The sequence below is a fragment of the Cupressus sempervirens genome, chromosome 6 (genome assembly GCF_028749045.1).
Source record: "Cupressus sempervirens isolate cs-2001-9-10 chromosome 6, ASM2874904v1, whole genome shotgun sequence".
Lineage (NCBI taxonomy): Eukaryota > Viridiplantae > Streptophyta > Pinopsida > Cupressales > Cupressaceae > Cupressus > Cupressus sempervirens.
This window is the reverse complement of record NC_143123.1, coordinates 159,172,348-159,198,294: the sequence shown is the minus strand read 5'-3', so window position 1 is coordinate 159,198,294 and position 25,947 is coordinate 159,172,348. Positions and strand designations below refer to the sequence as shown.

The 25,947-nt window shown below is 35.6% G+C and overlaps 1 protein-coding gene across 2 annotated transcripts in view; it reads right to left on the bottom strand.

Moving 5' to 3' along the window:
• The window catches only part of LOC149551738 (protein-L-isoaspartate O-methyltransferase 2-like), a 105,398-nt gene extending 80,099 nt beyond the window's left edge, over positions 1–25,299 (bottom strand). The window contains exons 1-2 of one of the 2 annotated variants that reach the window (XM_089787245.1): positions 25,036–25,299; positions 15,226–15,336 (exon numbers count right to left, since the gene is read on the bottom strand). In XM_089787245.1, the coding sequence (XP_089643371.1) occupies positions 15,226–15,336; positions 25,036–25,213 (289 nt within the window). In that variant the 5' untranslated portion in view covers positions 25,214–25,299. The remainder of the gene's footprint in view (positions 1–15,225; positions 15,337–25,035) is intronic. The other variant, XM_089787246.1, reaches the window with a different exon arrangement.
• Between the last annotated feature and the right edge of the window lie 648 nt (positions 25,300–25,947).

Below are 25,947 nucleotides of genomic sequence, written 5' to 3'. Positions count from 1 at the left end.
ACAACAGTACATGAGGCTTCTGCACAAAGATAATATTCTAAATTTTGATCAAATATCATAGCGCTTTTTGCTTCTATAATTGTTTTATTCTTCCTTTCTGCTATCCCGTTTTGTTGTGGGTTATAAGAAACAATATACTCCTTAATTCCTGCTTCTTTACAAAAATCACTCTTAGATAATGAATACAAATGGTGAAGCCCATAACAGTCAATAGCCTGACAATAATAATTTTAACACTATTATTTCATTAATAATTAAAGAATACAAATGTATTATAATTCAACCATACCAAGTCTTTTTCTGAAGTGATCTACACTCGAAAGAGGTTTGGTAAGAATATTTGTTGTTTGATCTACAATGCAAATGTATTCTAACTTGACAGTTTTCCTGTCTACCATATCTCTTACATAATGGTAAGGAATTTCAATATGCTTGGACCTGTCATGAAAAACTAAATTCACAGAAAGCTTGGTGGAACTCTAATTATCACAGTGAATAATAGTGGGATTCATGGGTTGACCAAATAATCCCACAAGTAACTTTATAAGCCAAACTGCTTCCCAAAAAAGCCATTGTAGCTGAAATGTATTCAACTTCTCTAGAACTTTGTGCTATCGATGCCTACTTTCTACATATCCATGATATCATCGCTGAGCCTAAACTGAAACAGCACCCTGAAGTGTTTTTCCTATCAGTAACACTTCCAACCCAATTTGAGTCTGTGAATCCATGTAAGTCCAAGTCAACTTTCTCATACTTGAGCCCAAGGTTAAGAGTGCCTTGTAAGTATCTCATAATGTGTTTGACTGCAACCAGGTGAATCTCCTTTGACTTACACATAAACTGACTTAAAGCATTAACAGCATAGTAAATATCAAGTTTTTTATTTACCAAGTACATAAGAGACCCAATCATGTGTCTGTAAAGAGTAGAATCTATGGAGAGTGATTCTGCTGTTGCTTGCTTAAGTTTGTGTAGATTAATCTCCATTGGAGAAGACATAAGTCTGCAATTCCACATTCCAAATCTCTTCAAGATGTCTAATGTATACTTTCCTTGCTTAAGTATGATTATGTCAGAGTTCTACCACACTTTCAGTCCTAGGAAGTAATGAAAGAGTCCTAAATCTTTCATATAAAATTCTTTGATTAGAGCTTTCTTGCATTGATCTATAAGATGATCATCACTTGTTATTAGTAAATCATCAACATATAGTATCAAAATTATCATATCATCTTTATCCTTTTTATAATAAAGATTTGGATCAGCTTCATTCATAGAGAATCTTAAACTGGTGAGATATGTATCGATTCTTTCACACCATGCCCTGGGAGTCTGTTCAAGCCCATAGAGAGCTTTCTTGAGTCTGCAAATAAAGATTTTAGGATTATGAGTTTCAAATCCTTCAGGTTGTTCCAAATATATCTCTTATGTAATCTCTCCATTCAGAAATGTTGTTTTCACATCCATCTAATGTACTTTCCATCCCTTCGATGCTGCAATAGCTAGGACTACTCTTACAGAAGTGTATCTGACAACTAGAGCAAAGGTTTCTTGATAATCAATTCCCTCCTTCTGGGAGAATCCTCTGGCTACAAATCTAGCTTTATATTTTTCAATGCTACCGTCAACAGCATGCTTGGTTTTAAATATCCACTTAGATGAAATAACAGATTTTCCCTCAGGCCTTGAAACAATTTCTCAAACATCATTCTTAGTAATGGATTGGTATTCTTCTGTCATAGCATCCTTCCAAGTTGTATGTTTAATACCATTTGAAACATTGGTTGGTTCTGATTGAGATAAATCACTCATGTTTGTTGCATAGCTAGAAAATCTTTTGGGTCTTTTGCTTTCTCTGAAAGTTCCAGATGGTGCAACGAAGTCTTGTGCTTCCTCTACAGTCTTAATAGCCCAAAGTGGTCTTGTCTTAGGATTTTGAGTTTCCTCAAGATTAAGATTTTGAATTTCACCTTCAATTTCTTCAATTTCTTCAATGTTCTCCCTCTAAAACTCATATTCATGATTTTCTTCAAAACTAGGTATATAAGAGGGATCTTTAGAACTTAGGGTTCTTTTGAATGCAAGCTCTTCTTCAAATATAACATCTCTACTAAGTTCAATGTTCTTTCGACCAGGTATGTAAATTTTGTATGCTTTAGATGTTTCACTATACTGGACAAAAATACCTTTCCTCCCGGACGGTTCTAACTTAGTTCTCTTTTCTTTTGGAATATGTGCGGATACTGAGCACCCAAATATCCTAAGATGACTTATATTTGGTTTATCCTTAGAAAAGACTTCTTTAGGAGTTTTATCTCTAAGGTGGGAGTGAGGACTTCTGTTTTGAATATAGAGAGCAGTACATGAAGCTTCTACCCAAAGATAATATTCAAAATTTTGATCAAAAATCATAGCTCTTGCTGCTTCTATTATTGTTCTATTCTTCCTTTCTGCTATCCCGTTTTGCTGTGGGTTATAAGGAACAGTATTCCATCTTAATTCCTGCTTCTTTACAAAAATCTTTAAACAAATTTGAAGTATATTCCCCTCCATTACCAGACCTAAGAGTTTTAATTTTGTGTTATAATAGGTTTTCAGTTAAGGATTTGAATTCTTTAAATCTCTTAAGGATTTCTTCTGATTCTTTACATTTTAAGAAGTAAATCCATGTTTTCCTAGAGAAATCATCTATAAAAAGTATATAGTACCAGAATCCTCCAAGAGAAGGAACAGACATAGGTCCACATAAATCTAAGTGGACTAATTCTAAAACATTATTAGTTTTTCTAGTGCTATCTTGAAATGGACTTTTGGTGTTCTTACCTAGAGCACATCCTTTGCATATGCTCAAATGATCTTTATTCAACTTAGGTAAACCAGTGACCATCTTCTCCATGGTCGATAAGGCTTTGAAGTTTAGATGTCCTAACCTTATATGCCACATTTCATTTATATTAGCAACTTCATGAATTAAGGCTTTGATAGGTTCTATATTTAATTCATACAAATATCCCTTTCTTTGACCAATCAACTTTGATTTCTTAAATGAAGAGTTCTTAGACCAAGTCATTACTTTACCGTTCATGAATGCAACCTTATGTCCATCATCTTCAAGTGTTGTAACAAAGATTAGATTCCTCTTGATTCTTGGTACATAGAGTACTCTTTTGAGATGAAGAGAAATACCTGACTTCAATTTCAAGATGCAATTCCCAATTCCTTTGACAAAATGAGTGGAATTATAACCTATGGTAACTTCGTCATTAACTTCTTCTGATATTGAATCTAGTATTTCTTTGTATCATGTAATGTGTCGAGATGATCCACTATCAATTACCCATGCTTTGTTTGATACTTCATTTGATAGTGCTGAATACAATATATGTTTCTCGGGAATAGTTTTCCTCTTTCCAAGTAACGTTTGTACATTTATTTGCTGCTTTGTATTCTCAGGGCAATTAAATTTATAGTGTCATAACTTTTCACATTTGAAGAATTTTATTTTGGATAAATCTCTTTTAGGTTTGTCATTTCTTTGATTACCCTTCTTCTCCTTGAAGTGCTTTTTCTTACCTTTATAGGAATTTGTGTTGAGGACATGAAGTTCTTCATCTTCAGTTTTCAATTTTCCTCCTTTCTTGAATTGCCTAGATTCTTTTACAGGCAATCTCCTTTAGGTCTATTAAAGTCTAGAAGTTTTTCTCTAGCACTTACTCCTTGTGAGAATGTTTCTCATAAATCCGGTAACCCATCTATAGCCATAAGTGATAGTTCTTTGTCTTCAATTATGGTCCCTATACTTGCAAGTTCATCTCTTAGACTAGCCACCCTTAGGAAGTATGAATTCATAGATTCTCCCTTCCTTATCTTTATATGATTTAGTTGCCTTTTTAGTCCAAGGGTTCTAATTGCCTTGTTAACCTCATATGTATTTAATAATGCACTCATCATATTAAATGTTGTATGATGTTTCATTACCATAGGTACTATTTCATTTTTAACTCCATCTAATATGATTTTCATGGTTTTCCTGTTTTTTTTAATTTAGATAGTTTTATGAAGATCAATATCAAGTTGTTTGGATTCCCTATCAACAAACTGTATTACATCATTGTCTTCAAGAGTCATCATAATTTTGAATTTCCAAGCAATGAAGTGTTCTCTTCCATCAAACTTGTCTTCGGGTCTAATTGCACTAGCCATTGAAGGTAGAAGGATGTTTGCTAGATATGTTTTAAACCTAATTATCAATTTGCAGAGCCAAGGTTTGACTACCACAGTCTGATACCATGTAAGTTTTCTACAAATTTTGATGAAACGATACTGATATAATACCTTTACCCTTGCTGGAGATGGTCCTTATATATGTTCAGGACAGAATATTTAGTGTTCTTGGAGTATGATGTATTATTCTTAAAATGTTTTATCCCTGCTATAAATCGCATAAGGCAGCAATGCTAGAGGAGTAGACTCATTGTGTTGAGTGTGTCTCTATCCACATTACCTCTTATATATATATATAGCACCCAAGAGGCATGTCCTTAGAAAGGACATGTGTAATGTTCCCGCTATAAAATAAATCATTTATCAAACTATTGTTAATAGGCTGATTGATTTAATATATCTCAGACCTATTTTTATTTTGTTTCCGTAGTTTGTGTCGTTGTCAGCTATTCTTGTACACCCTCAGAAAGTTTTTCGATGAGTATTTAAGCACGGCTTGTAAGTAGTCTTTAGGTATGAAATTTGGAATTTTTTTGTACGTTGCAAATTCCTGTTGGAGTTCTCTGTTGTTCGCCATTTTAGAAGTGAAAGACCTTCCCTATTTGGTTTATCCAATTTCGGTGGAATTTAAACCCTCACCCTATTCCGTCACCTATAACACTTCATTCGGATCTGGCAAATCAGAGCATCATCTTTCAACATATATATTTCTTGAAGGAATTATCTGTATTCGAGTCTCTATTATTTTGTGTCTGGATTCCATCAAAACTTTGTGTTTGTGAATGAGCAAGAGTGTTTTCACCGTGGGGCTCAGATATCCGTACCGCTTCCTATCTCTTTCGTAACTGCTTCTTCCTTGGCTATACGGCCTTCACCCTCCACCCACAACTCCGTACATCCTTCTTGTCTTCCATCATTCCAACATAAGGCCTATCGTACGGCCATCTCAGCCTCACCCGTACGCCATTCTCTCCCCCTCCACTATACGTTAGCCCTAACCATCGTACAGTCATCCTTGACCTCTGTACGGCACACATCAATCATCGTACAGCCTCCTAGATCATATCCATCCCTGCAATCCATCCACCGTATGGCTATAATACAACCTCCGTACAGCCACTACTATGATTCCCACACCGTACGACCCTCATCTTAGGCATTTATACAGCCAAGAAGTTGGGGATACCAGGCCTCTACACTTGGGAATATTACAATGGTATTAGAGCGCTTTGATCCTGCTAGCTTGTGAACAATGAATGAGAGTTTATAGCTGGAAAAGACAAGACTCATTCCGTTGATAGAATGGTTGCTGAATCAAAACCAACAGCTACCGAACTCATGGCACTACTAAGAGAACTTGCAAAGAATCAGGCACAAATCACTAATACTCAGCAACTCATGAAAGAGACTCTCAAGAAGTTGGCAAAAAATAAAATATCCGGAGAACAAAATGGTCACAGTGCGGACTCTGTGTCAGATAAAACAAACCCTCATCCAACACGCTCCCGACCTTCCATGTTGTCTTTTTAGACACCACATGAAGGGAAACAACCAACCTTTGAAGAGATGCAAGAACAACTAAGAGAAGACTAGAAGAATGCGAATTTTGAGGAAGATATATCCTACAAAGATTACACGGATCTAAGAATGAGATATTCAAGAGGTGGAAATCGAGAATATTTTAACGATGATCTTAGAAGAAAGTTAAGTAAATTTGTCTCCATTAGACGGATCTAGATCCATATTTGCGCAAGCGTGGGTAATGAAGGCTGATACTTACTTCCAACTGAATCCTATGCCAAAAGAAGCAATCAAATTTGCGGCGCTGCACTTGGAGGGAGTTGCACATGAATGGTGGCATCACTCTAGGGCATGATCAAATAAATACTTATGCAGAATTCACTGAGAGATTAATAGATCGATTTAATGGTAAAGATCTGAAACTCAATTTCAAAGATTTGGCACAACTGAAGCAAACTGGATCCGTCGACCAATACATTGCGAAATTTTAGAAATTCTCTATTTTGGTCATGGACATTTCTGAAAGAAAACGAATAGTGCTCTTCATGGGCAAACTGACAGAACCACTGAAAGGTTGGGTAAAATGGTTCAATCCTAGCATCCTATCGGAAGCTATTAAGAAGGCATGGAGCATGACATCATCATCGACGTCATCCTCTCGAAGTTACTCACACCCCAAACTAGTGGCATTTCCGAGGGACAAAGATAATAAACCTTCGCCCAAGAAGTCGTCATTGGACGAAGCTATCAAATAGGAACTAAGAGACCTTGGGAACCTGGCCACAGATGCCTTCGAAAAGGAAAAATACACTAAATTGAGGTCGTGTCCGATGATGAGGATGAACAGGAAGAAACACTCGCCAAAGACAACCAATATCACGACGACACCAACATGGTTAGTTTGAACTGTACGGAAAGGATTGCAACATTGGTACGACGCGAAGGAACTATCGCCCTAGCCGGTAGCCCGAGGTGCACAATGTTTCGTGTACGAAGAACCTTTCAAGGACAAAGAGTTATGGTGATGCTCAATAACAGAGCTACGCTAAACATCATAAACTCCTCTCTGGTGAAATGAAGAAGTCTACCTACGGAGACGCACGCAGGATTTCGGGTCAAGGATACCAGAGGGACTCTCCTACCCTGCACTCACCTTGCTCCTCAATTAAGTATCACAATGGCAAATGACACGGTGACCAAGGATTTCTTCATAGTGGACTTTAATGATATGGAGGTTATTCTAGGCATACAGTGGATGGAGGCTCTTGATGAATACACTCAGAGTTTCAAATGGATGGACTTCACTTGTGTTGTCGATGGAAAGATGGTTGTTCTCTGCGAAATAGCAAATGAAGGTCCGAAGAAAGTTTCTGCACATCGGATGGAGGCAATTTTTCGACATGATGACATTGCGTGGGCTACATATTGTCTCAGCGGAACCTATAAAAGGGCAACGAACACCTCCCCAAGATGATGATCTCCAGAGTATTTTGAGTAAACATGATAAATTTTTCATGGACATTCCTCCTGGCATACCACCTCATCAAGGGTTTGAACATACTATCGAGTTAGAAGCTGGAGCCAAGCCGATCATAACCACACCCTACCGACATCCCAAGAAATTCAAAGATGAGATTGAAAAGACTATTTAGGAACTACGGGAGAAAGGATGGATCCATCCCAATTGTAGTCCCTTCGAGTCATCAGTCGTATTAGTCAAGAAGAAGGATAGGACGATGTGCATGTATATGGACTACCGTGTGTTGAACGAAAAAAATAAAAAATAGATATCCCATTCCAAGGATAGATGAGTTGTTGGATGAATTACATGGCACAATCTATTTTTCAAAAATAGATCTCTGTTCCAGATACCATCAGATCTGCATAAGGGAGGAAAACGTAGAAAAGACGACCTTCCATTGCTATTATGGGCATTATGAATTCTAGTCATGCCATTTGGATTGACAAATGCACCTGCTACATTCCAATCATGCATGAATTGCATCCTCAACAAACAATTGCATAAGTACTTATTGGTATTTTTTTGATGATCTTATTTATAGCAGAACATGGGAGAAGCCCCTGAAGCATCTAGATGAAATCCTAAGGATCATGGAGGAGCAGTCTTTGTTCGCCAAGCAATCCAAGTGTGAATTCGATATGACAAAAATATTGTACCTAGGACATGTCGTCAATAAATATGGAGTTCAAGTTCATCAAAAGAAGATTCCGGCTATCCTTGATTGGCCTCCCCCAAAATCACTCACAGATTTGCGAGGGTTTTTCGGACTGTGCAGTTATTATCAAAGGTTCGTTAAAGGATTCTCTCAACTTAGTGCACCCTTAACGGATCTGACAAGGAAGAGGTCTTTCCAATGGAACAAAAAGGCACAACTCACTTTTGATAAACCGAACGAGGCAATGAGCACTTGTCCCATACTTACATTACCTGATTCCACTCAACCATTCATTCTGGAGTGCGACGCATCTGGAGAAGGCATTGTCGCATTACTGATGCAGGATAGACACCCCATAGCTTATGAGAGCAGGACACTTACACAAATGGAACACTTATATTCCATGTACGATAAAGAAATGTTGGCCATCATACATGCACTAACCAAGTTTCAGCAATATCTGGTGGATGCCAAGTTTGTCGTCCGTACGAATCACAACAGTTTAAGATATTTTCTCGAGCAACGAGACTTGAACGAGAGGCAACAAAATTGGGTAAGCAAGGTTCAAGCTTTTGATTTTGACATTGAATATGTGAAAAGAAAGAACAATGTGGTTTTAGATGCCTTGTCCAGGAAACCCGCCATCTCCTCAGTAAACCAGATTTCAGCTAACTGGAAGGCACATTTGTTAGTAGAATATTTCAAAAACACATTTGCCTGTGAGCTAATGGATGGCAACACCGAGGACGATCAGTAGAAAGTGGTGGATGACATCATCTACTATAAGAATGGGATATTTTTAGTGCCAGAATCCAAAGTGAAGCAGAAAATCTTGAAGAAGGTACACGACTCACCCTTGGCAGAACACTTGGGTTTCCTCAGAAACTTATAGAAGTCTTCAAGAGAGGTTTTCATGGAAAGGACTCAAAGGGGATGTGTTGCAATATGTAAGAAAGTGTGCAGTCTGCCAGCAGAACAAATCTGAACATACTCTACCTGTCGGGTTATTGCAACCTCTACCAATTCTAAAACATAAGTGGGAAAGTATCTCAATGGATTTCATAATAGGGCTTCCCAAGGTGAACGGAAAGGATTGTATTTTTATGATGGTTGACAGATTGACAAAGTATGCACACTTCCTCACCATCCCCTCAGATTTTCAAGTCACACAAGGTGCCGATCTGTTTTTTAGAGAAGTCTTTCGTCTGCACGGGTTACCCCGAAACATTGTCAGTGATCGGGATGGGCGATTCATCAATATCTTTTGGACAAAACTGTTTCGGTTGGCAGGGACAGAATTGTCACCAAGTACTAGTTACCACCCTCAAACAGATAGACAAACAGAAATTGTGAACAAGTGGCTCAAAGGTTATCTTCGAAACTATGTCTTGGCACAACAACACGCGTCGGTCAAGTGGATACACCTGGGAGAATATTGTTACAATACCACATATCACATGTCCATCGGAATGGCACCATTCAAAGCTCTATATGGGTACGAACCCCTCTCCTTCATCAACACAGTGTTGGGAGACAGTCGCGCACCAAGGGCAAATGATTGGCTTCAGGAGGGACAGGACATCCTACGATACCTGAAGAAAAACTTGCAATGACCACAGAATCAACAAAAGATGTATGCCGACAGACACCGAACGGAGAGGAGTTTCGAAGTAGGGGACTTAGTTTATCTCAGGCTCCAACCATATCGACAATCTTCATTGAAGGAAAAGGGAAAAGAAAAATTGAAGCCACGATTTTATGGCCCCTATCATGTAGTCTGTCGCATTGGTGAAGTCGCTTATGAGCTGGAATTTCCAGAGGGAAGCCGTATTCATAACGTCTTTCATGTTTCATGCCTGAAGAAGGTCATAGGGCAGAACGTCACAGTAACCACAAACCTTCCACAACTCAATGAAGAAGGCAAGCTCATATTGCAACTAGTCGAGATCATCGAAGTACGTGAGAAGACTGTGGAACCACACTGTGAAGGAATATTTGGTGAATTGGAAACACCTACCATTGGACGATGCGACGTGGGAGGGCGAGCACATTCCTCAGCACTCGGCATTGCATTTGCTTGAGGACAAGCAAAATTTGGGATGGGACGATTGTAATGTTCCCGGATCCCATTATAAAATAAATCATTTATCAAACTATTGTTAATGGGCTGATTGATTTAATATATATCGAACCCATTTTTATTTTGTTTCCATAGCTTGTGTTGCCGTCAACTATTTTTGTACACCCTCTATAAGTTTCCCAACGAGTATTTAAGTACGGCTTGTAGGTAGTCTTTAGGTATGAAATTTGGAATATTTTCTCTGTACTACGAATTCCTGTTGGAGTTCTTTGTTGTTCGCCATTTCGGAAGTAAAAGACCTTCCCTATTTGGTTTATCCAGTTTTGGTGGGATTTAAAACTTCACCCTATTCCGTCACTTGTAACACTTCATTCAGATCTGGCAAATCGGAGCATCATCTTTTGGAATATATATTTCTTGATGGAATTCTCTGTATTCGAGTCTATTATTTTGTGTCTGAATTCCATCAAAATCTTTGTGTTTGTAAATGAACAAGAGTGTTTTCACCGTAGGGCTTAGATATCTATCTGTACCGCTTCCTGTCTCTTTCGTAACTGCTTCTTCCTTGGCCATACGGTCTTCACCCTCCACCCACACCTCTGTACATCCTTCTTGTCTTCCATCAATCTGTCGTACGGCCATCTCAGCCTCACCCGTACGCCATTCTCTCCCCCTTCACCGTACGCCATCCCTAACCAGCGTAAGGTCATCCTTGACCTCCGTACAGTCATCCTTGACCACCATACAGCACACATTAATCACCATACGGCCTCTTGGACCATATCCCTCCCTACAATCCATCCACTGTATGGCCCTCATCCTAGGCATTTGTACGGCCAAGAAGTTGGGCATCACTAGACCTCTGCACTTGGGAATATTACAACATGACCCTTTCTAAGTCAGCCCTATATAAACTAAAATGTATTTTCCCAAGATCAGCATCTCTAAGGGTTTGCAATTAGTTAGATATTCCACTAACTATAACTATGCAATAAAACATTATAAATTGCTCCCAAGAAAGGTGTCGATCAGGTTAATAACTTAAAGTCTTTAAGAGGCCAATCCACTTAAGGATCTTCATGCTTTACCAAATCTATTAGATCAAAGAAGTCAGATCAGAATGATTATCAACGTGACGAATATATTTAACAACGGATTCTCGCAAAAGGAAGGAATTGATAATGAAGAAACTTTTGCTCCAATCGCCCGATACACATTTGTTAGGATTATCATAACAATTGCAGCATCCAAAGGGTGTAAGATACATCAAATGGATGTCAAAACAACATTCCTAAATGGTGAAATTGAAGAGGAAGTACATATTGAGAAACCAGAAGGATTCATCACTCATGACAAAAACTCTCGTGTGTAAATTAAAGAAAGCACTATATGGCCTTAAACAAGCACCCAGGGCATGGTATGAAAGAATAGATAGCTATCTCACAAAATTAGAGTATTCCAAGAATGAAGTTGACCCTAACATATACTTCAAAATAAATGGAGATGATATGATTATTCTTGTATTATATGTCGATGATTTGCTAATAACAAGTGAAGAACATCTTATAGACAAATGGAAACAGGAACTAATAGTAGAATTTGATATGAACGACCTAAGACTTCTTCATTACTTTCTAGGTCTAGAAGTCTAGCAAAAGGAGAACTACATTTTCTTAAATCAAGGAAAATACATTGTTGATATTTTCACTAAGTTTGGAATGATGGATTGTAAACCAGTTACTACTCCTATGAAAGCTAACTTACATAAACTAAAGAATGGCAGGTTCAAATCTAATCCTACTAGCCTTACTACAGGCAGATCATCAGCTCACTAATGTACCTGGTGTACCCACGTCCTAATATATGTTATGCAACTAATACATTAAGTCAATTCATGTGTGAACTGAAGAAGATACATTTAATGGCAACTAAGCATATCTTACAATATCTAAGAGGTATAGTTGGAATGGGACTCAAATACGATCAAGTTGAAATCAATCTTTATGGATATTCTGATTCAGATTGGGCAGGCAGCTCTACAAAACATAACAATACTACAGGATGTTGTTTTAGTCTTAGATTTGCTATGACTTCTTGGTTCAGCAGAAAACAATCTTCAGTTGCATTAAGCTCCACTGAAGCAGAATATATAGCCTCCTCCTATAAGGAGTCTTGGCAACAAAGAATATAACCGTTTCCACATAACCCATAATAGATTTGAAATAAATACGAAATTAAAATCCACATGTAAGAAAATAAACAACATACCCACAAAATTGTGACACAAGATATACCCTGGGAAACCCTCATTGAGGGAAAAACCCAGCCTCCAAAAGCATCCATCACCATGTATTATTCAGCAAAAATACCATTGTCATACAACTATGGAAGCCTTCATGGCCATAGCCACAACCGAGCAAACTATGTGAACAAGCATGAATCCACACATCTCATACCATGCTTCCAACCTTCACAAATGCTCCCTTCGCTAACCTGTCAAGCCTTGTCCCGCTCAACTCTTGCTTTTCTCACTCTTACTCTACAACAACTACCCTTGTGGCTGCTTATATAGTAGCAAGTCCCACAAAACCACTAAGTGGTATTACATAAAGCATGTGCTAAAACCATGTGCTACCTAACCCACTGACTCCACATTTAATATTGGGCATTTAATTCATTTTCCCAATATTAAATAATTACATAAAATATTATCACAATGTTACAATACAACTCATCAAGAATATTCCATGAGAATCTTTCCATGTTGCACGTCCATCTAAGTGGAACATTACATGATAAAATAAAATAATAAAATATAACAATATTATGCAATGTGTGCAACACCCATTATCTCAACACCTCCATGAGAGCTAGAGAAGTTGTATGGTTGCGGAAGTTGCTAGTTGGGTTGTTTAAGAAACCTTTGAAGCCCACTATCATCACTACAATAATCAAAGTTGTATCAAGCTTTCAGCAAATCCAATTTTTTCAGAATCGATCTAAGCATATTGAGATACCTTATCATTACATTAGGGATATGGTAGATCGAGATATTGTCCAACTAGAATACATAAGCACTAACGAGAAAAATGAAGATGTTCTTACCAAACCTCTTCCCAAGGTTAAATTGGACTATTTCAAAGGAAAACTTGGTATGGTCAAATTGTAATTTTGAATATTAAGTTTGAGTTTCAATTTTATATTTGTGTTTATGATTCGAATTGAATAGTTGCATTAGATATGTAATGAAAGATGACGATCTTACATAGACATATATATTCAGAAGGTAATCTTTGTAAGGTGATGATCTTACAAATGATAGGCCTGTTATCCTAACAATTATGTTCCGGATATGCTGGAAGTCATTGATAACGAAAGTATTATCATCATTCTAGTTGTTGTTCCGGAATGCCGGAGATCGTAATACATGTTATGATAGTGTTCATAACATTGTGATTATAGTTTTTTGACGAGTCACTATTTCAAAGTGTTAAAGTCAGATAATCTGTTGTTTTTTATAACTAGTTAAAAGTTCATGAGATCTGATTGATATTTCAATTCTCCCTTTGCTAAGAGGGAGTGCTATGTATATAGCATCAGCAGAAGTGTTTGTTATATATATGTGTGTGTGTGTGTGTGTGTGTGTGTGTGTGTGTGTGAGTATATAAGAGAGAGTATAGTCATATATATATACTCTCTCTTATATACTCACACACAGATTTATATATATATATATATATATATATATAAGAGAGAGAGAGTATAGTCATATATATATGCTCTCTCTTATATACTCACATATATATATATATATATATATATATATATATATATATATATATATGACTATACTCTCTCTTATATACTCACACACAGATATATATGTGTGTGTGTGTGTGTGTGTGATTAAGTCTATATTAGAGAAGTCATTCATGTTTGTTTGTACACTAAAATATATATAAAGTGTTATGTCATAAGTAGAAGATAATCGATTTATGAATCAGTGAGATTATAATATGTTTAAGACTTGTTACATACCCACGTAGAGTCATGCCCCTATGGGGGCATGTATTCCTCTCCCTATTTATGCCAAGTCTGCCGATGAGAAAAGACATCAATAAAAGCGGCAGTGATTAGAGCAATCATCAGCAGTAGCATAAGTCTTCATCGGTGGTCAAACACAACTTCAGATATTGTATCAATCCATTACTACAGTATACATTAACTTGGTCTGATAACTATATCAGTCATTAAAGATACGATATTTAGTCTGTTATCATATTGACTATTATATAAGACTTTCAGTCTGTGATTTTAATATAATAGATATTCTGAATCCTGATATTATCTATCAGATTGAAATAACAACAGTAAGTAGAGTCTCTATCAGAGATCCTTAACATTTACAAGAATAATAGTGCTGAGAAATAAGAAGGGCAAATCTGAAATAATATCAGACTATCGTATTGTGCCTGATCTTCAAATTCCGTATTAGACTTCTACGAGGAAGATCTTAGATCTATTCTCTTGTTCGAGTGCTTTGACCCTCCTAATTCATTTTCCTTGAGGTAAGTGTATTGCATGCTGATTGTTGTTGATCTGTAGAATGTATTTAGGAATGCATGTTCTTCACCAATTGTTTGATGCTTCCTTCCACCGCAGCCCTCTCTATTTATTTCCTGATATTCCTTTAAAGAGAGGTGATCCTTGTGAAGGGACTTGCCTCTTACTTAACCGCTGATTAATTATTTGCTTCTTTTTCTTGATCACACCGCTTCATGTGTTATTAACTTTAATTATTTTATAATGTTGCCGTTTAGTATCGTTGTTTTCTATTAGTCTGATTTATGTTCATCTTTACATGATCGTTGACTTATTATCAAAATCGCGGCCTTAAAATCATTCATTCTTATTGACTGCTTCATTACTTTCTATCCTTTCTGTTCATGATAAGAGTAATATCGAGGCAGGGATGTGACATAATAGTTAGACTCCTAACATAGGTGTCATAAAATTTAGGCTCAATGTTGGTAGCATTTAGTCTCAAAACAGTGGTAACTGAGCATTCAGACTCAAAAATCGTTAACATAAGATTTCTTATCACAGCATTTTCACATATCATTTGTGGTAGTTAATCGTGTACATTTTTCATTTACAATTTATAGAAGAAAACAGTTGTTAAGATAAATAAAACACAACATAAGAAGAGCTACCACATACCTATCGGTTGTGGAGTGTCAACATATGCATTTCTAGATTCTACAACATAATCCGCTCGATCAATTTGCTTCATAGCATCAGCTGCAACTTTAGATTTAAGAACTCCATATTCTGCAAATGCATTAGAGAGGTTACTGAGATATTTTTTGTCTATATTAACATGATAGAAGTAACAAATTAAGTTTAACAGAACACCAAATGGTGAGAAATGTAAATAATGTTTGGAATGAATGCTTAGAGTGCATTTTGTGCTCAAAGAGTTGCATAAATGTTTGTAAAAAGGCAAGCTATAAGAAGTTCAAAAAAGTAAAATATGGTAGAGAATACAAATGCAGGAGACGTGCATTATTCAAGCAAATATCCCAACCCATGTAATCTATAAATAACCCCCATTGCATAGAAATTATGATTTAGAGCAGTATAAGTAGAAGAAAATAATTTTATTCAGTCTAAAGAGAATATGGGTCAATGTTGACCCACTCTCTAGGAGAGACAACATCTTACATTACTCTTAACACACATAGGTAAGAAAACAAAAACGAAAACATAAAGCAGTCTATTTTCAATTACAAGGCTTTTGGCTACCATAGCTCAGATCCAAAAACCATAAATTTAGTCACAATCCCCCTGTGAATAAGATTTTTGTATCTTGCTTGAACAATATGACTGCACTTGTATGCAAATAAAAAGCACATAATTAAGTGGATGCTTCAGCTAGTCTCTACTTATCAATGGCTAAATATTAATCAGTATCCACTCAAAGAATTGATATAGGAGAGCTAGGATACCGATTCTCTAGAAACCAGCGGATGTCGGTTTGAATGTGTTCTGGTCATCGGTGCTCCTCAGATGTGCCCAGGAAGCAAAGCGCCTCCATGACCATCCACAGGCCCGTGCAGCATTTCCTGGGCGTATCTGTGGGCATCCAAACGCATCCACAAGCCCAAACTGATTTTCAACGCCCTAAATCACTTAATATGTGATTTTTGCATTTGCTAAATTGCTATTTTTAATTCTTTTTTGGCTCCTTTTTGCTCTTAAGCCCTTACAAGGCCCTAAACGAGGCTATTCAGTGTTCATTCTTCTCATTTTGTTTGCGGCTTGTCTCTCTTCTCATTTAGTCTCCATTTTGGCATTTGAAAGCAAGGTCATTATTTTTGAAGAGGATCATTTGCAGGGTGTCAAATAGCTTCTACAAAGGACTTTTAAGCATCTACGGTAAGCCTTTGACCCCATTCTTGAGTTTATTTACTGATTTTTCTTTAGATGATGATGAATTTTCCAAGTTTTGGAAGAAATTTTACAAGTTTTTTTCCTTTTTTTTAAACAGCAATGAAGAAACTAGTTAAGCTATCTATTTTAATATTTTTGTATCATATTTTTGCACTTGAATGCTTGAATAGTTTATTTATAATTTAAATTTTTAAATTTTCTTATTAGACTCATAGATTGTATTGTGCAAGATGGCCATTACTGGTAGTCAAAGTTCAATGGCAGGCAAGGTGAACGAAGTGATAACTTCAAAATTGATGTAGGATCTCCATTATGGAGACATACCACAAAATTATCACAACTTTCAAGAGGTGAGTTATACATTTGGAAATGTAATGTATGTTATAGTAAACCATACAATAGCTCATATTCTTGGGTCAAAGCAAAGATAGGAATTGGATGACTGATTCACAATTAGCAAGATTTATAATAGAAAAAGAAGTTGTTGATCATTTGGTTAACAAATTTTAAAAAATTATCAACTTCCATCCGGAAAGAGAAAAATAAAATTGCCCACTAATCAAGTTGTATCCTCCAAACATCCATTCTTGCAAGTACCTCTATCGAGAGAGGAAGAAGTAGAAGTTATTTCCCACAAAAGAGGTCCATTGGATTTGGCTTTTAAAGTGGAAGCAAGAGAGCTTGCTAATCAAGCAATTGCACGGTGCCTCTATGCCAATGGTCTTCCTTTCAACTTGGTGAGATCACCATATTGGAAGGAAATGGTCGCAGCCATCAATAAAGCACCGGCTGATTACACTAGCCCTAGGTATGAAAAGGTGTATACTATTCTTTTGCAAAAAGAGAAGACTTTTATAGAGAAATCTCTTCAACTAATTAAAACTTCTGGTATATCTATTGTTTTTGATGGATGGAAAGATACAAGAAACTGGCCATTGATTAATGTGATGGTTGTGTACCCTAAAGGGGCAATCTTTTTTATAACGGTTGATTGTGAAGAAGAAGTTAAGGATTCACAGTTTACTTTTAGAATTCTCATTGAGGGTGGGTAGTGAGAATATGGTCCAAGGGGTTGCAAATAATGTCAAAAATTGTAGGGGTGCAGCTGCTTCGGTTAAGAGTTGATACAACCGTATTTTTTAAACACCGTGCACCATACAGTCCCTCAACTTGGTCATGCAACAAATTGGCACCCAATAGATTGGTTGACGCAAATATACAAAGAGGGAGAGGAGATACAATTGTTTGCAACAAACCACCACATGTCACAATCCATATTCAAATCATTCTCCAAGTTGGAGTTGCTGAAGTTAAACTGTAATTAGTTATGTTCATTTATTTATTTAATTTGAATAAGTTTTGTGTCCATGTTCAATTATCAAATTGTATATAACTTTGCTTGAAATTTATTGGCATATTGTTAACTTGCTTAGGTTGTTGAGACCCAATCTGCATATTGTTATGAGAAGACTTGTCAAGGTGCAAGGGGCATTAAGCCAAATGGTTATTTTTAGCCAATGGAGTATATGGAAGGCTTCGAGTTTAGAGAGAACCCAAAGTCAAGACTTAAGTCTTTGATGGTAGTTAGTGGGCTCGTGTGCAATTTGTATTGGATTTCATCGAGTCTATCATGAATATGCTTTGCTTTGTTGCTACAAATTCACCTTGCTTGGGGGATGTGTACGATGGCATGTACACCATGGTAAAGAAAGTAAAACTTTCCATGCAAACACATAAGAATGACCGCACAAAATGTGAAGCCTTATGCAATAAGGTGGAAACAATCATTCATCATCATTGGGAGAAGATGACTGCCCCATTGCACCTCCTTGCATATGCCTTATCTCCAAGGTACTATAGCGAGGAAATACTTGCTATGCCAACTAGAGTTGCACCATATGCAAATGAAGAAGTTGCTAATGGATGTTGCAAAGCATTTTCAAGACTCTTCCAAAATGATCAAATGCACAAAAAGGTAAGGCTAGAATTTCGCTTATTTGCTTCAAGATTAAAACTTACTCCATTTGCAATAAAGAACCAAAATGAGATGGGAGTTATCACATGGTGGTACATGTACAGTCAACCATACAAGCATCAACAACCTCTTGCAATCAAGATCCTCTCACAAGTAAGTTTTTTTTGTTTTTTATTTACCACTTGTATTCTACAATTGAATGTTTAACATTCTTTGATTTCCTTTTCATTTGTATGTTTAATTTTATGAACACCATCCAGGTTGCAAGTTCTTCTGTTGTTGAACGGAATTGGAGAACATACTCCTATATCCATAAAGTGAAGTGCAACCGGTTGGGCTCAAAGAAAGTTGAGGACTTAGTTTACATTCATACCAACTTGTGTCTTTCATCACATAAGGAAATTGAATAGAGGAAAGAGTCAACCAAGTTACTCCATATGCAATAAAGGACCAAAATGAGATGGGAGCTATCAGATGGTAGTACATGTATGGTCAATCATACAAGCATCTATAACCTCTTGCAATCAAGATCCTCTCACAAGTAAGTTTCTTTTGTTTTTTGTTTACCACTTGTATTTTACAATTGAGTATTTAACATTCTTTAAATTGCTATTCATTTGTATGTTTGATTTTATGAAGACTATATCCAATCAGTGAAGTGCAACCAGATGGGAGCACTTAGTTTACATTCATACCAACTTGCATCTTCCATCATGTAAGGAGGATGGATACAAGGAAGGGTCAACCAATCTTTGGGATGTAACCCCTAAATGTGCAAAGTTTAAGGATCTTACTACAATCACAAATGATGATGCTGATAGCATCATGGCATGTGGTGCATCTAGCACAAATGGAACCACCTTTTTGGTTCAAATGATCTTGAACTTGCAGCAATTGGAAATGATGAGAATGTGGATTTTTTTGAGAATCCTTATGATTCAGAATGATTGAATCTGATTAGTGAATCTTGAGGCTTGACTCTTGATTGATCAACATTGAATGATGAACTAAGCTTTGATTTTGTAATTCAAATCACATTGGAATCTTGAACTTGAGTAATTTACTAATTAATTATTTCAATTTGTATATTTGTGTTTGTGAAGTTTGAAAATCAACTATCAACGATGAAGTATCATACTATGGAATGATTTCTTTTTGTATATTTCTCGCATTTCTTTGCATTATATATATATATATATATATATATATATATATATATATATATATATAAGTTCAAATTAAAGACCAGAAAAAAGGCAAGAGCCTACAACACAACGGTAAATTGTGAGCCTCTCATCTGAGAGGTCATTGGCTCGAGTCTACTCGAACTTAATACATAATAATAATTAATTTCAACAAAAAATAATAAATAAATAAGTAATACTCAAGGCTTCAGCCCATTACCAATCAAAATATATATATTAAAGACCTAAAAAGAAGAAAACCAGAAACAAGGAAAACATCACAGATACAAAAAATACACTAGAATATTGTAATGTCCTAACTATTAGAGTTAGTTTGGAACAAGTAATACCCTACAAAATAATGGTTAGAATCACAACAATAACAAAACCAACTATATTATTCTACCCTCTAATTTAACCCCGGTCTTAAGGACGTCTCCAGATTGGGCTTCCTAGCTCATAGCTACCTCATAATCTTCCTGAGAGCGCACCCCTTAAGATTCTTCTTGGACAAGACATCCTTTATCCAAGGCCAATCACATATGCATATGTTGACATCATTATAATATTTTGGCACATAGAGATTATCCATTGATTCTCAGCCACAGTGGTCAAAGGGAGATCTTAACATCTCGAATACCCTATGCTTCGAGTCTCATTAGTATCCATGGTGTTAACCCCATGAGCTAACACAATATCATCCACTGGTATGATTCATTAATATAAATAAATTCATAAACATAATTAAACAAACATAATCCATAAACATTCCTTTCTTACCTCCTTCTTTTCCAAGAGTCACAACCTTTCATAATACAAATCCTTTAAAAAGTTACAACACTTCATAGTTATAATCCTTTTGAAAAGTCACAATACTTCATAACTAAAATCTTTTGAAAAAGTCCCGATACTTTATAATCACAATATTTTTGAAGAGTCGCAACTATTCATAATTATGACCCTTTCAAGGGTTCACATCCTTTCAATATTATTGATACCTTTTCAGAAAGTCACTTCCTTATTTTCTTCATATTACTATCCTCTTCCATTTTTCCTTTTTGAACTCCTATCTTCTCCTCTTCTTTTTTCCCCTTCTCTAAAATAAACTCTCCTCCCTTTTATATGTTAATTTTAAGGAGTCATGTTTATTTGTTAAACATCTCTTGACTTTTCATTAGATTTAGTTAATTCATATTACTCTGTCATATTATTTAGTTACTTACTTATTTGTGTTTATTGTTATTTGTTATTAAATTCTATTTAGAAAGTTAACATACTTTTTGCAATATTGTCTCTTGTATTTTATTTTATTTCTTTATTTACGCATTGGAATTTTATTATTTTTTAATTATTTAAAATATCATACTAAGTATTAATTCATTGTTAATATAGATTAAATAATGATTATTTCCTATTTTTATATTTTAATATTAATTTTAATATGACTTTATTATTATTTATTTAACAACATTGTATTATTTAATTATTATTAAAATTTTATCTTAAAATGGGGCTATGACAAATATATCCTAGAAAAAACCCTCTAAGATGAAGGGAAAAACCGAACCACACCAACAAAAGATCTCCTTTATTGATAATGAAAATTCAAGTATACAATGTCTTTCGCTAGATGTGATATATATATAACACAAAAGAGACTCTTCACTTTATAATGGAAGGTCTCTTAAAAATCCCAACAATATTATTCTTTATTACGAATAAAAATCTTGTGTTTCCATGCCTTAATGCATGATGAATGACAGGTGTTTTTATATTTATTATTACAATTATCATAAATGTTTGTTTCGGCTAAAAGGTGACAATAACGAAATTAACGCCCAAAGATAAAGGTTTCTATCGCAGCTACAAACTTCAACACTCCCTCTAAGCGAGAGAGCAATCTTTAGTTGAACAGTCACACAAAGCTGCAATTAAAATGTCAATGATAAAATCTAATCACATAGATCTTATAAACTTTCATGGAATCACTCAATATGAAAATCTTGCAAGAAACACAAATAGTTTTCATCATAGATTCTCTCAATATGATGTTGCCATGGAATCTCTTAACATGACACTAAGAGAACAATTTACTCATTGTTAATAATCATGGAATCACTCAACATGACAGACTTGTCACAATTACTCATAACCATGGAATCACTCAACATGATAGACTTGTAAGAATCACAGCTAAGCCTTTAATCACAAACTCTCTCCACGTGAACTATCATAGAATCTCTCAAGAGTCAACATGACATTCAACTCCCATCATAGAAGCTCTCAACATGATGTCATCATGGACTCTCTACATGATGTTCACTTCCAGAGTGAAAAAGTTATCATAGTTGACTCTTACAATCTTAAATATTCACATAAGAATAGAAATAGGCATAACAAAAAAACAAGACTTAGTTCTATTTAAGTCTAAAATTTTAAAAATACCACAAGTATTAGAAATCTGAAACATGCATAAGAAAACAGGGATACTGTAAAGACTCCCTCTCAACCAAAAACAACACCCTCTGAATTTGAACTTCTCCCTCTAAATTTCATTCTTGTTGCATCCTGCAACCAAGAGGGATAAAGTAGCTCATAAAGTCATCCTATCAGAAAAATCAAAGTGAATTGCATACTATTGTTTATAATATTCAAGAATATAAAAACTTATCTCATGATATGTTGAAATAAGTTCAGAAACTTCACAAACATTGAATTTTTTGATGCGACCAGTTTGATAACTTATTCAGCAAATCCTTTGAAGATGCTTTTAGGTTAGAGCATTTTGCATGTCCAGCTTACTTTACCTTTCTATGCAAGAGAATCGTAACCAAAAAACTTTGGGTCCCATTTCAAGTGCAAGAGCCAAATTCTTCACCGCTGGATTTCATGCCAGCTCTAGATTTGTATCTAGTTCCTCACAAGCAGTAAAAGCTTAAACAAAAACTTTTAACAGAAGAGTTAGAAGAATCCCCCTCACAAATATTACACAACTCCACAACAGACGTTACAACAACTAAGTCTATATCTGGCCACAAGATCTCGAGCTCAAATGTTTCCCTAATATCTTAAGCACTGCTTCATCACCATAAAAAATCATGGGCTATTGTACTAACGAAACCTCCATAATAAAACAATGTCATCCAATGATGGATTGGCAGTCTTCACCATGGTTGAAGAGAGAAAATGAGAGCTTGCTTGCTGCGTTAATCCCTTTTGAGTCTGCCTGCTTCCTCTCCTCCTTCTGCCATAGATGCTTCTTCTATTCTCTTGATACTGAATTCCATCTATATAGAATGACAGAACACACGATGAATATGTCAATAACCAATCTTGCTCGATGATAAGATCTCCGCACTTAGAAACACAATGCCTTTAACTTGAGTCTTCCATCATGGGGAAGCTAGGTGCTCAATAAAAATAGCTTTTGCATCTGCATCCTTTTACGGCATGTTTTCTAGAATGGACTCATCAACAACTAACTACAATTTTACATACAATTTATAAACCAGAAGAAGAAGAAGAGATCTTGAAGGAAACATCAAAGAATGCCTTAAGGTTTTCCATGACCGTACATATGAAGAAAAGATGTGCCTCCATAAAAAACTACAGACTGAATATATTTCAAAAGATTAAAAGACAACCACTTGAGATTGCATAAAATTGAAGCTCAAACTCAAGGTCAGAATTCCACATCATTGGCTGAACAGGCGATTAGAGCTAAAAGTTTATGATAGGATAATATACAGAGATAAATATCTGAGGCCAATAAAATAGAAAGTAAAAAGGCTCAAAAATGGAATGAAACCGATGAGAGACATACACAAAAGATGAAGATGACATGATAAAGTAACATCAAAGGCTCATAAGATATCGCAGGGAGTCAATCGATGACAATGGAAACAAGAAGAAATGAAAACAGATGCCTTGAATGGATGCAAAAAAAATAGAGAGATAATGCAAAATAACAAAGGAACAAATCGAACAGCATGAACAGTCTCAATATGCTGATACACAATATCAAAAAGCATGAATCCAAATGATTTTAAATAAAGGAATAATAGAACCACCCAACTCATATTGATAGGACTTCCACCGTGGGGCACATCAAGAGTGCTCGATACCAACATCACTCGCACTGAGAGAATTAGATAAGAAACAACGAGGAAAATGACCACAACAAAACTGAACAATAAAAACACGGAAACATATGAACTAACATATTCTATTCTATTAAAAGCTTGATATAGAATAAGAAAACAACTATGAAGACAGTCATTAGACATTAAGAAACTTGAACAATCTAAACATCCTATTCTGGTTTATAACCTGGCTCTGATGTTAAGATTAAAGCCCAGAAAAGAAGAAAACCAGAAATAAGGAAAACATCACAGATACAAAAATACACCAGAATATATCCTAGGAAAACCCATCTAAAATGAAGGAAAAAACCCAATCACACCAACAAAAGATCTCCTTTATTGATAATAAAATTCAAGTGTACAATGTCTTTCGCTACATGCGATAAATATTTAACACAAGAGAGACTCTTCACTTTACAATGGAAGGTTTCTTGAAATCCCCAACAATATAACTCTTCGTATTTTCATGCCTTTATGCATGATGAATGCCACATGTCTTTATATTTATTATTACAATTATCATAAATGTTTGTTTCAGCTGAAGCTGACAATAACAGAATTAACACCTAAAAATAAAGATTTATATCACAGCTACAAACTTCAACAATAAACACATCCAAAATCAAAAAAAGAAATTGCACATCTACATCAGCATTGGCAACTTATAGCATAATACCCATATCAACTCATTATCATTGCATTATACATTAAACATTGTTAAATTATAAACGTTTGTTCTGAGGAAAGCAATAAACATTTAAACTTTGGACGCTGTGTAGGATGAATTTCTAATTTTAAAGCCAGACTTACTGGACAAGATTAAACTGGTAATAAACAACAAGACAGCTTAAAGAGAGACGTACATGTACCAACTGCCAATAACAAAGAATTTCAACTTTTTTATTATTTTTCCGCGGGCAATACCCGAGAACTGTGGTATTATGGCAGTGAATATTTTAAATATTTTAGTACCACAGACGCATTCAAGCATGATTCATGCCTAAAGGGATTTAAAATGTAGCCAGGCTAATCCCCGACAGAGAGTTTAACAGTTAAACTCTCACATTTGGCGAAGCTTTACGAAGGGAATGAACAAATTGAGGTAAAATTTAATCAAATTATGCAATAACATTATCTACAGTGCTTCAAATAAGGATCAAACGAATTTTCAAGTAGTACAAGATCCAGACAAGGTTGAAAAGGAACAGAAACTCTCATAGTTATCATTTTTTACCAAAAAAGGGCGAATAACAGAGAGAAAGGAAAAGTGTTTCACTTTGCAATCTGTGAACGAGCATCGAATTGGCATTGTCGTCCTTACAAAGTCTGCTTCCCATGATCATTAATTGTTGGTCCTCTTCGGCAATTATGATAATAACCACATTAAGCAAAATTAATAAAAATTCAAGACGAACCCTGTAATTTGGCAACCATTTCAGAGTTGTCGGTGCCATGACATCTCCAGCTCATCTTCTTCTCCTCGAAAATACCCTTGAAAGAATTGCCTCCAAATTAATCCTCTGCTTCTCGAGTTGTTCACGAAGTATGTGGAAGCGGAAAAAGAATAAAAACAAAAAAAGTTGCGTGAGCTTTATTCAATTATTTTATTCGATATCTCTCGAATCTCGATTCTCCTAAAGCGTTTAAGAGCCTACGGTCCCATGAAAATACATTTTCACATTTAGTTTTGGTAAAAATAACCCGAAACATTTTTATTTTTTTGAGAGAGAGAGCTACAATCAAGGAAGAAACAAACTGGAAAAATTATTAGAACCACTCAATGGTTCGAGAAAACTTTATGAAAAAGAAGAGGAGATGGATCCACCATCTTTGGTCAAGAATATGAAAGATCTTTTCACAGCGGAAGAGGTTGAGATGGGTATTAGAAAGTTGGGTACCAGTAAGGCAACATACTTGGTGGAACTTCAAGCAGAGTATCTTGAATGGGGCGTGAAAATCTCGCACCACTCATTACAGAAATAATCAATAATATCAGTCAATACGAGTTTCCTAAGGGCCCGTTTGGTAAGCGAAATAGGAATACGTATTCTGGAATACATATTCCAAAAATTTTGAAATCCTTGTTTGGATGCACCAAAACGGGATTGGAATACGAAGCAAAAATGGAATAAGTATTCCATTTTTGGCCTAAAAATGGGGTTTTGCAATTCCACCAAAATAGGTGGTA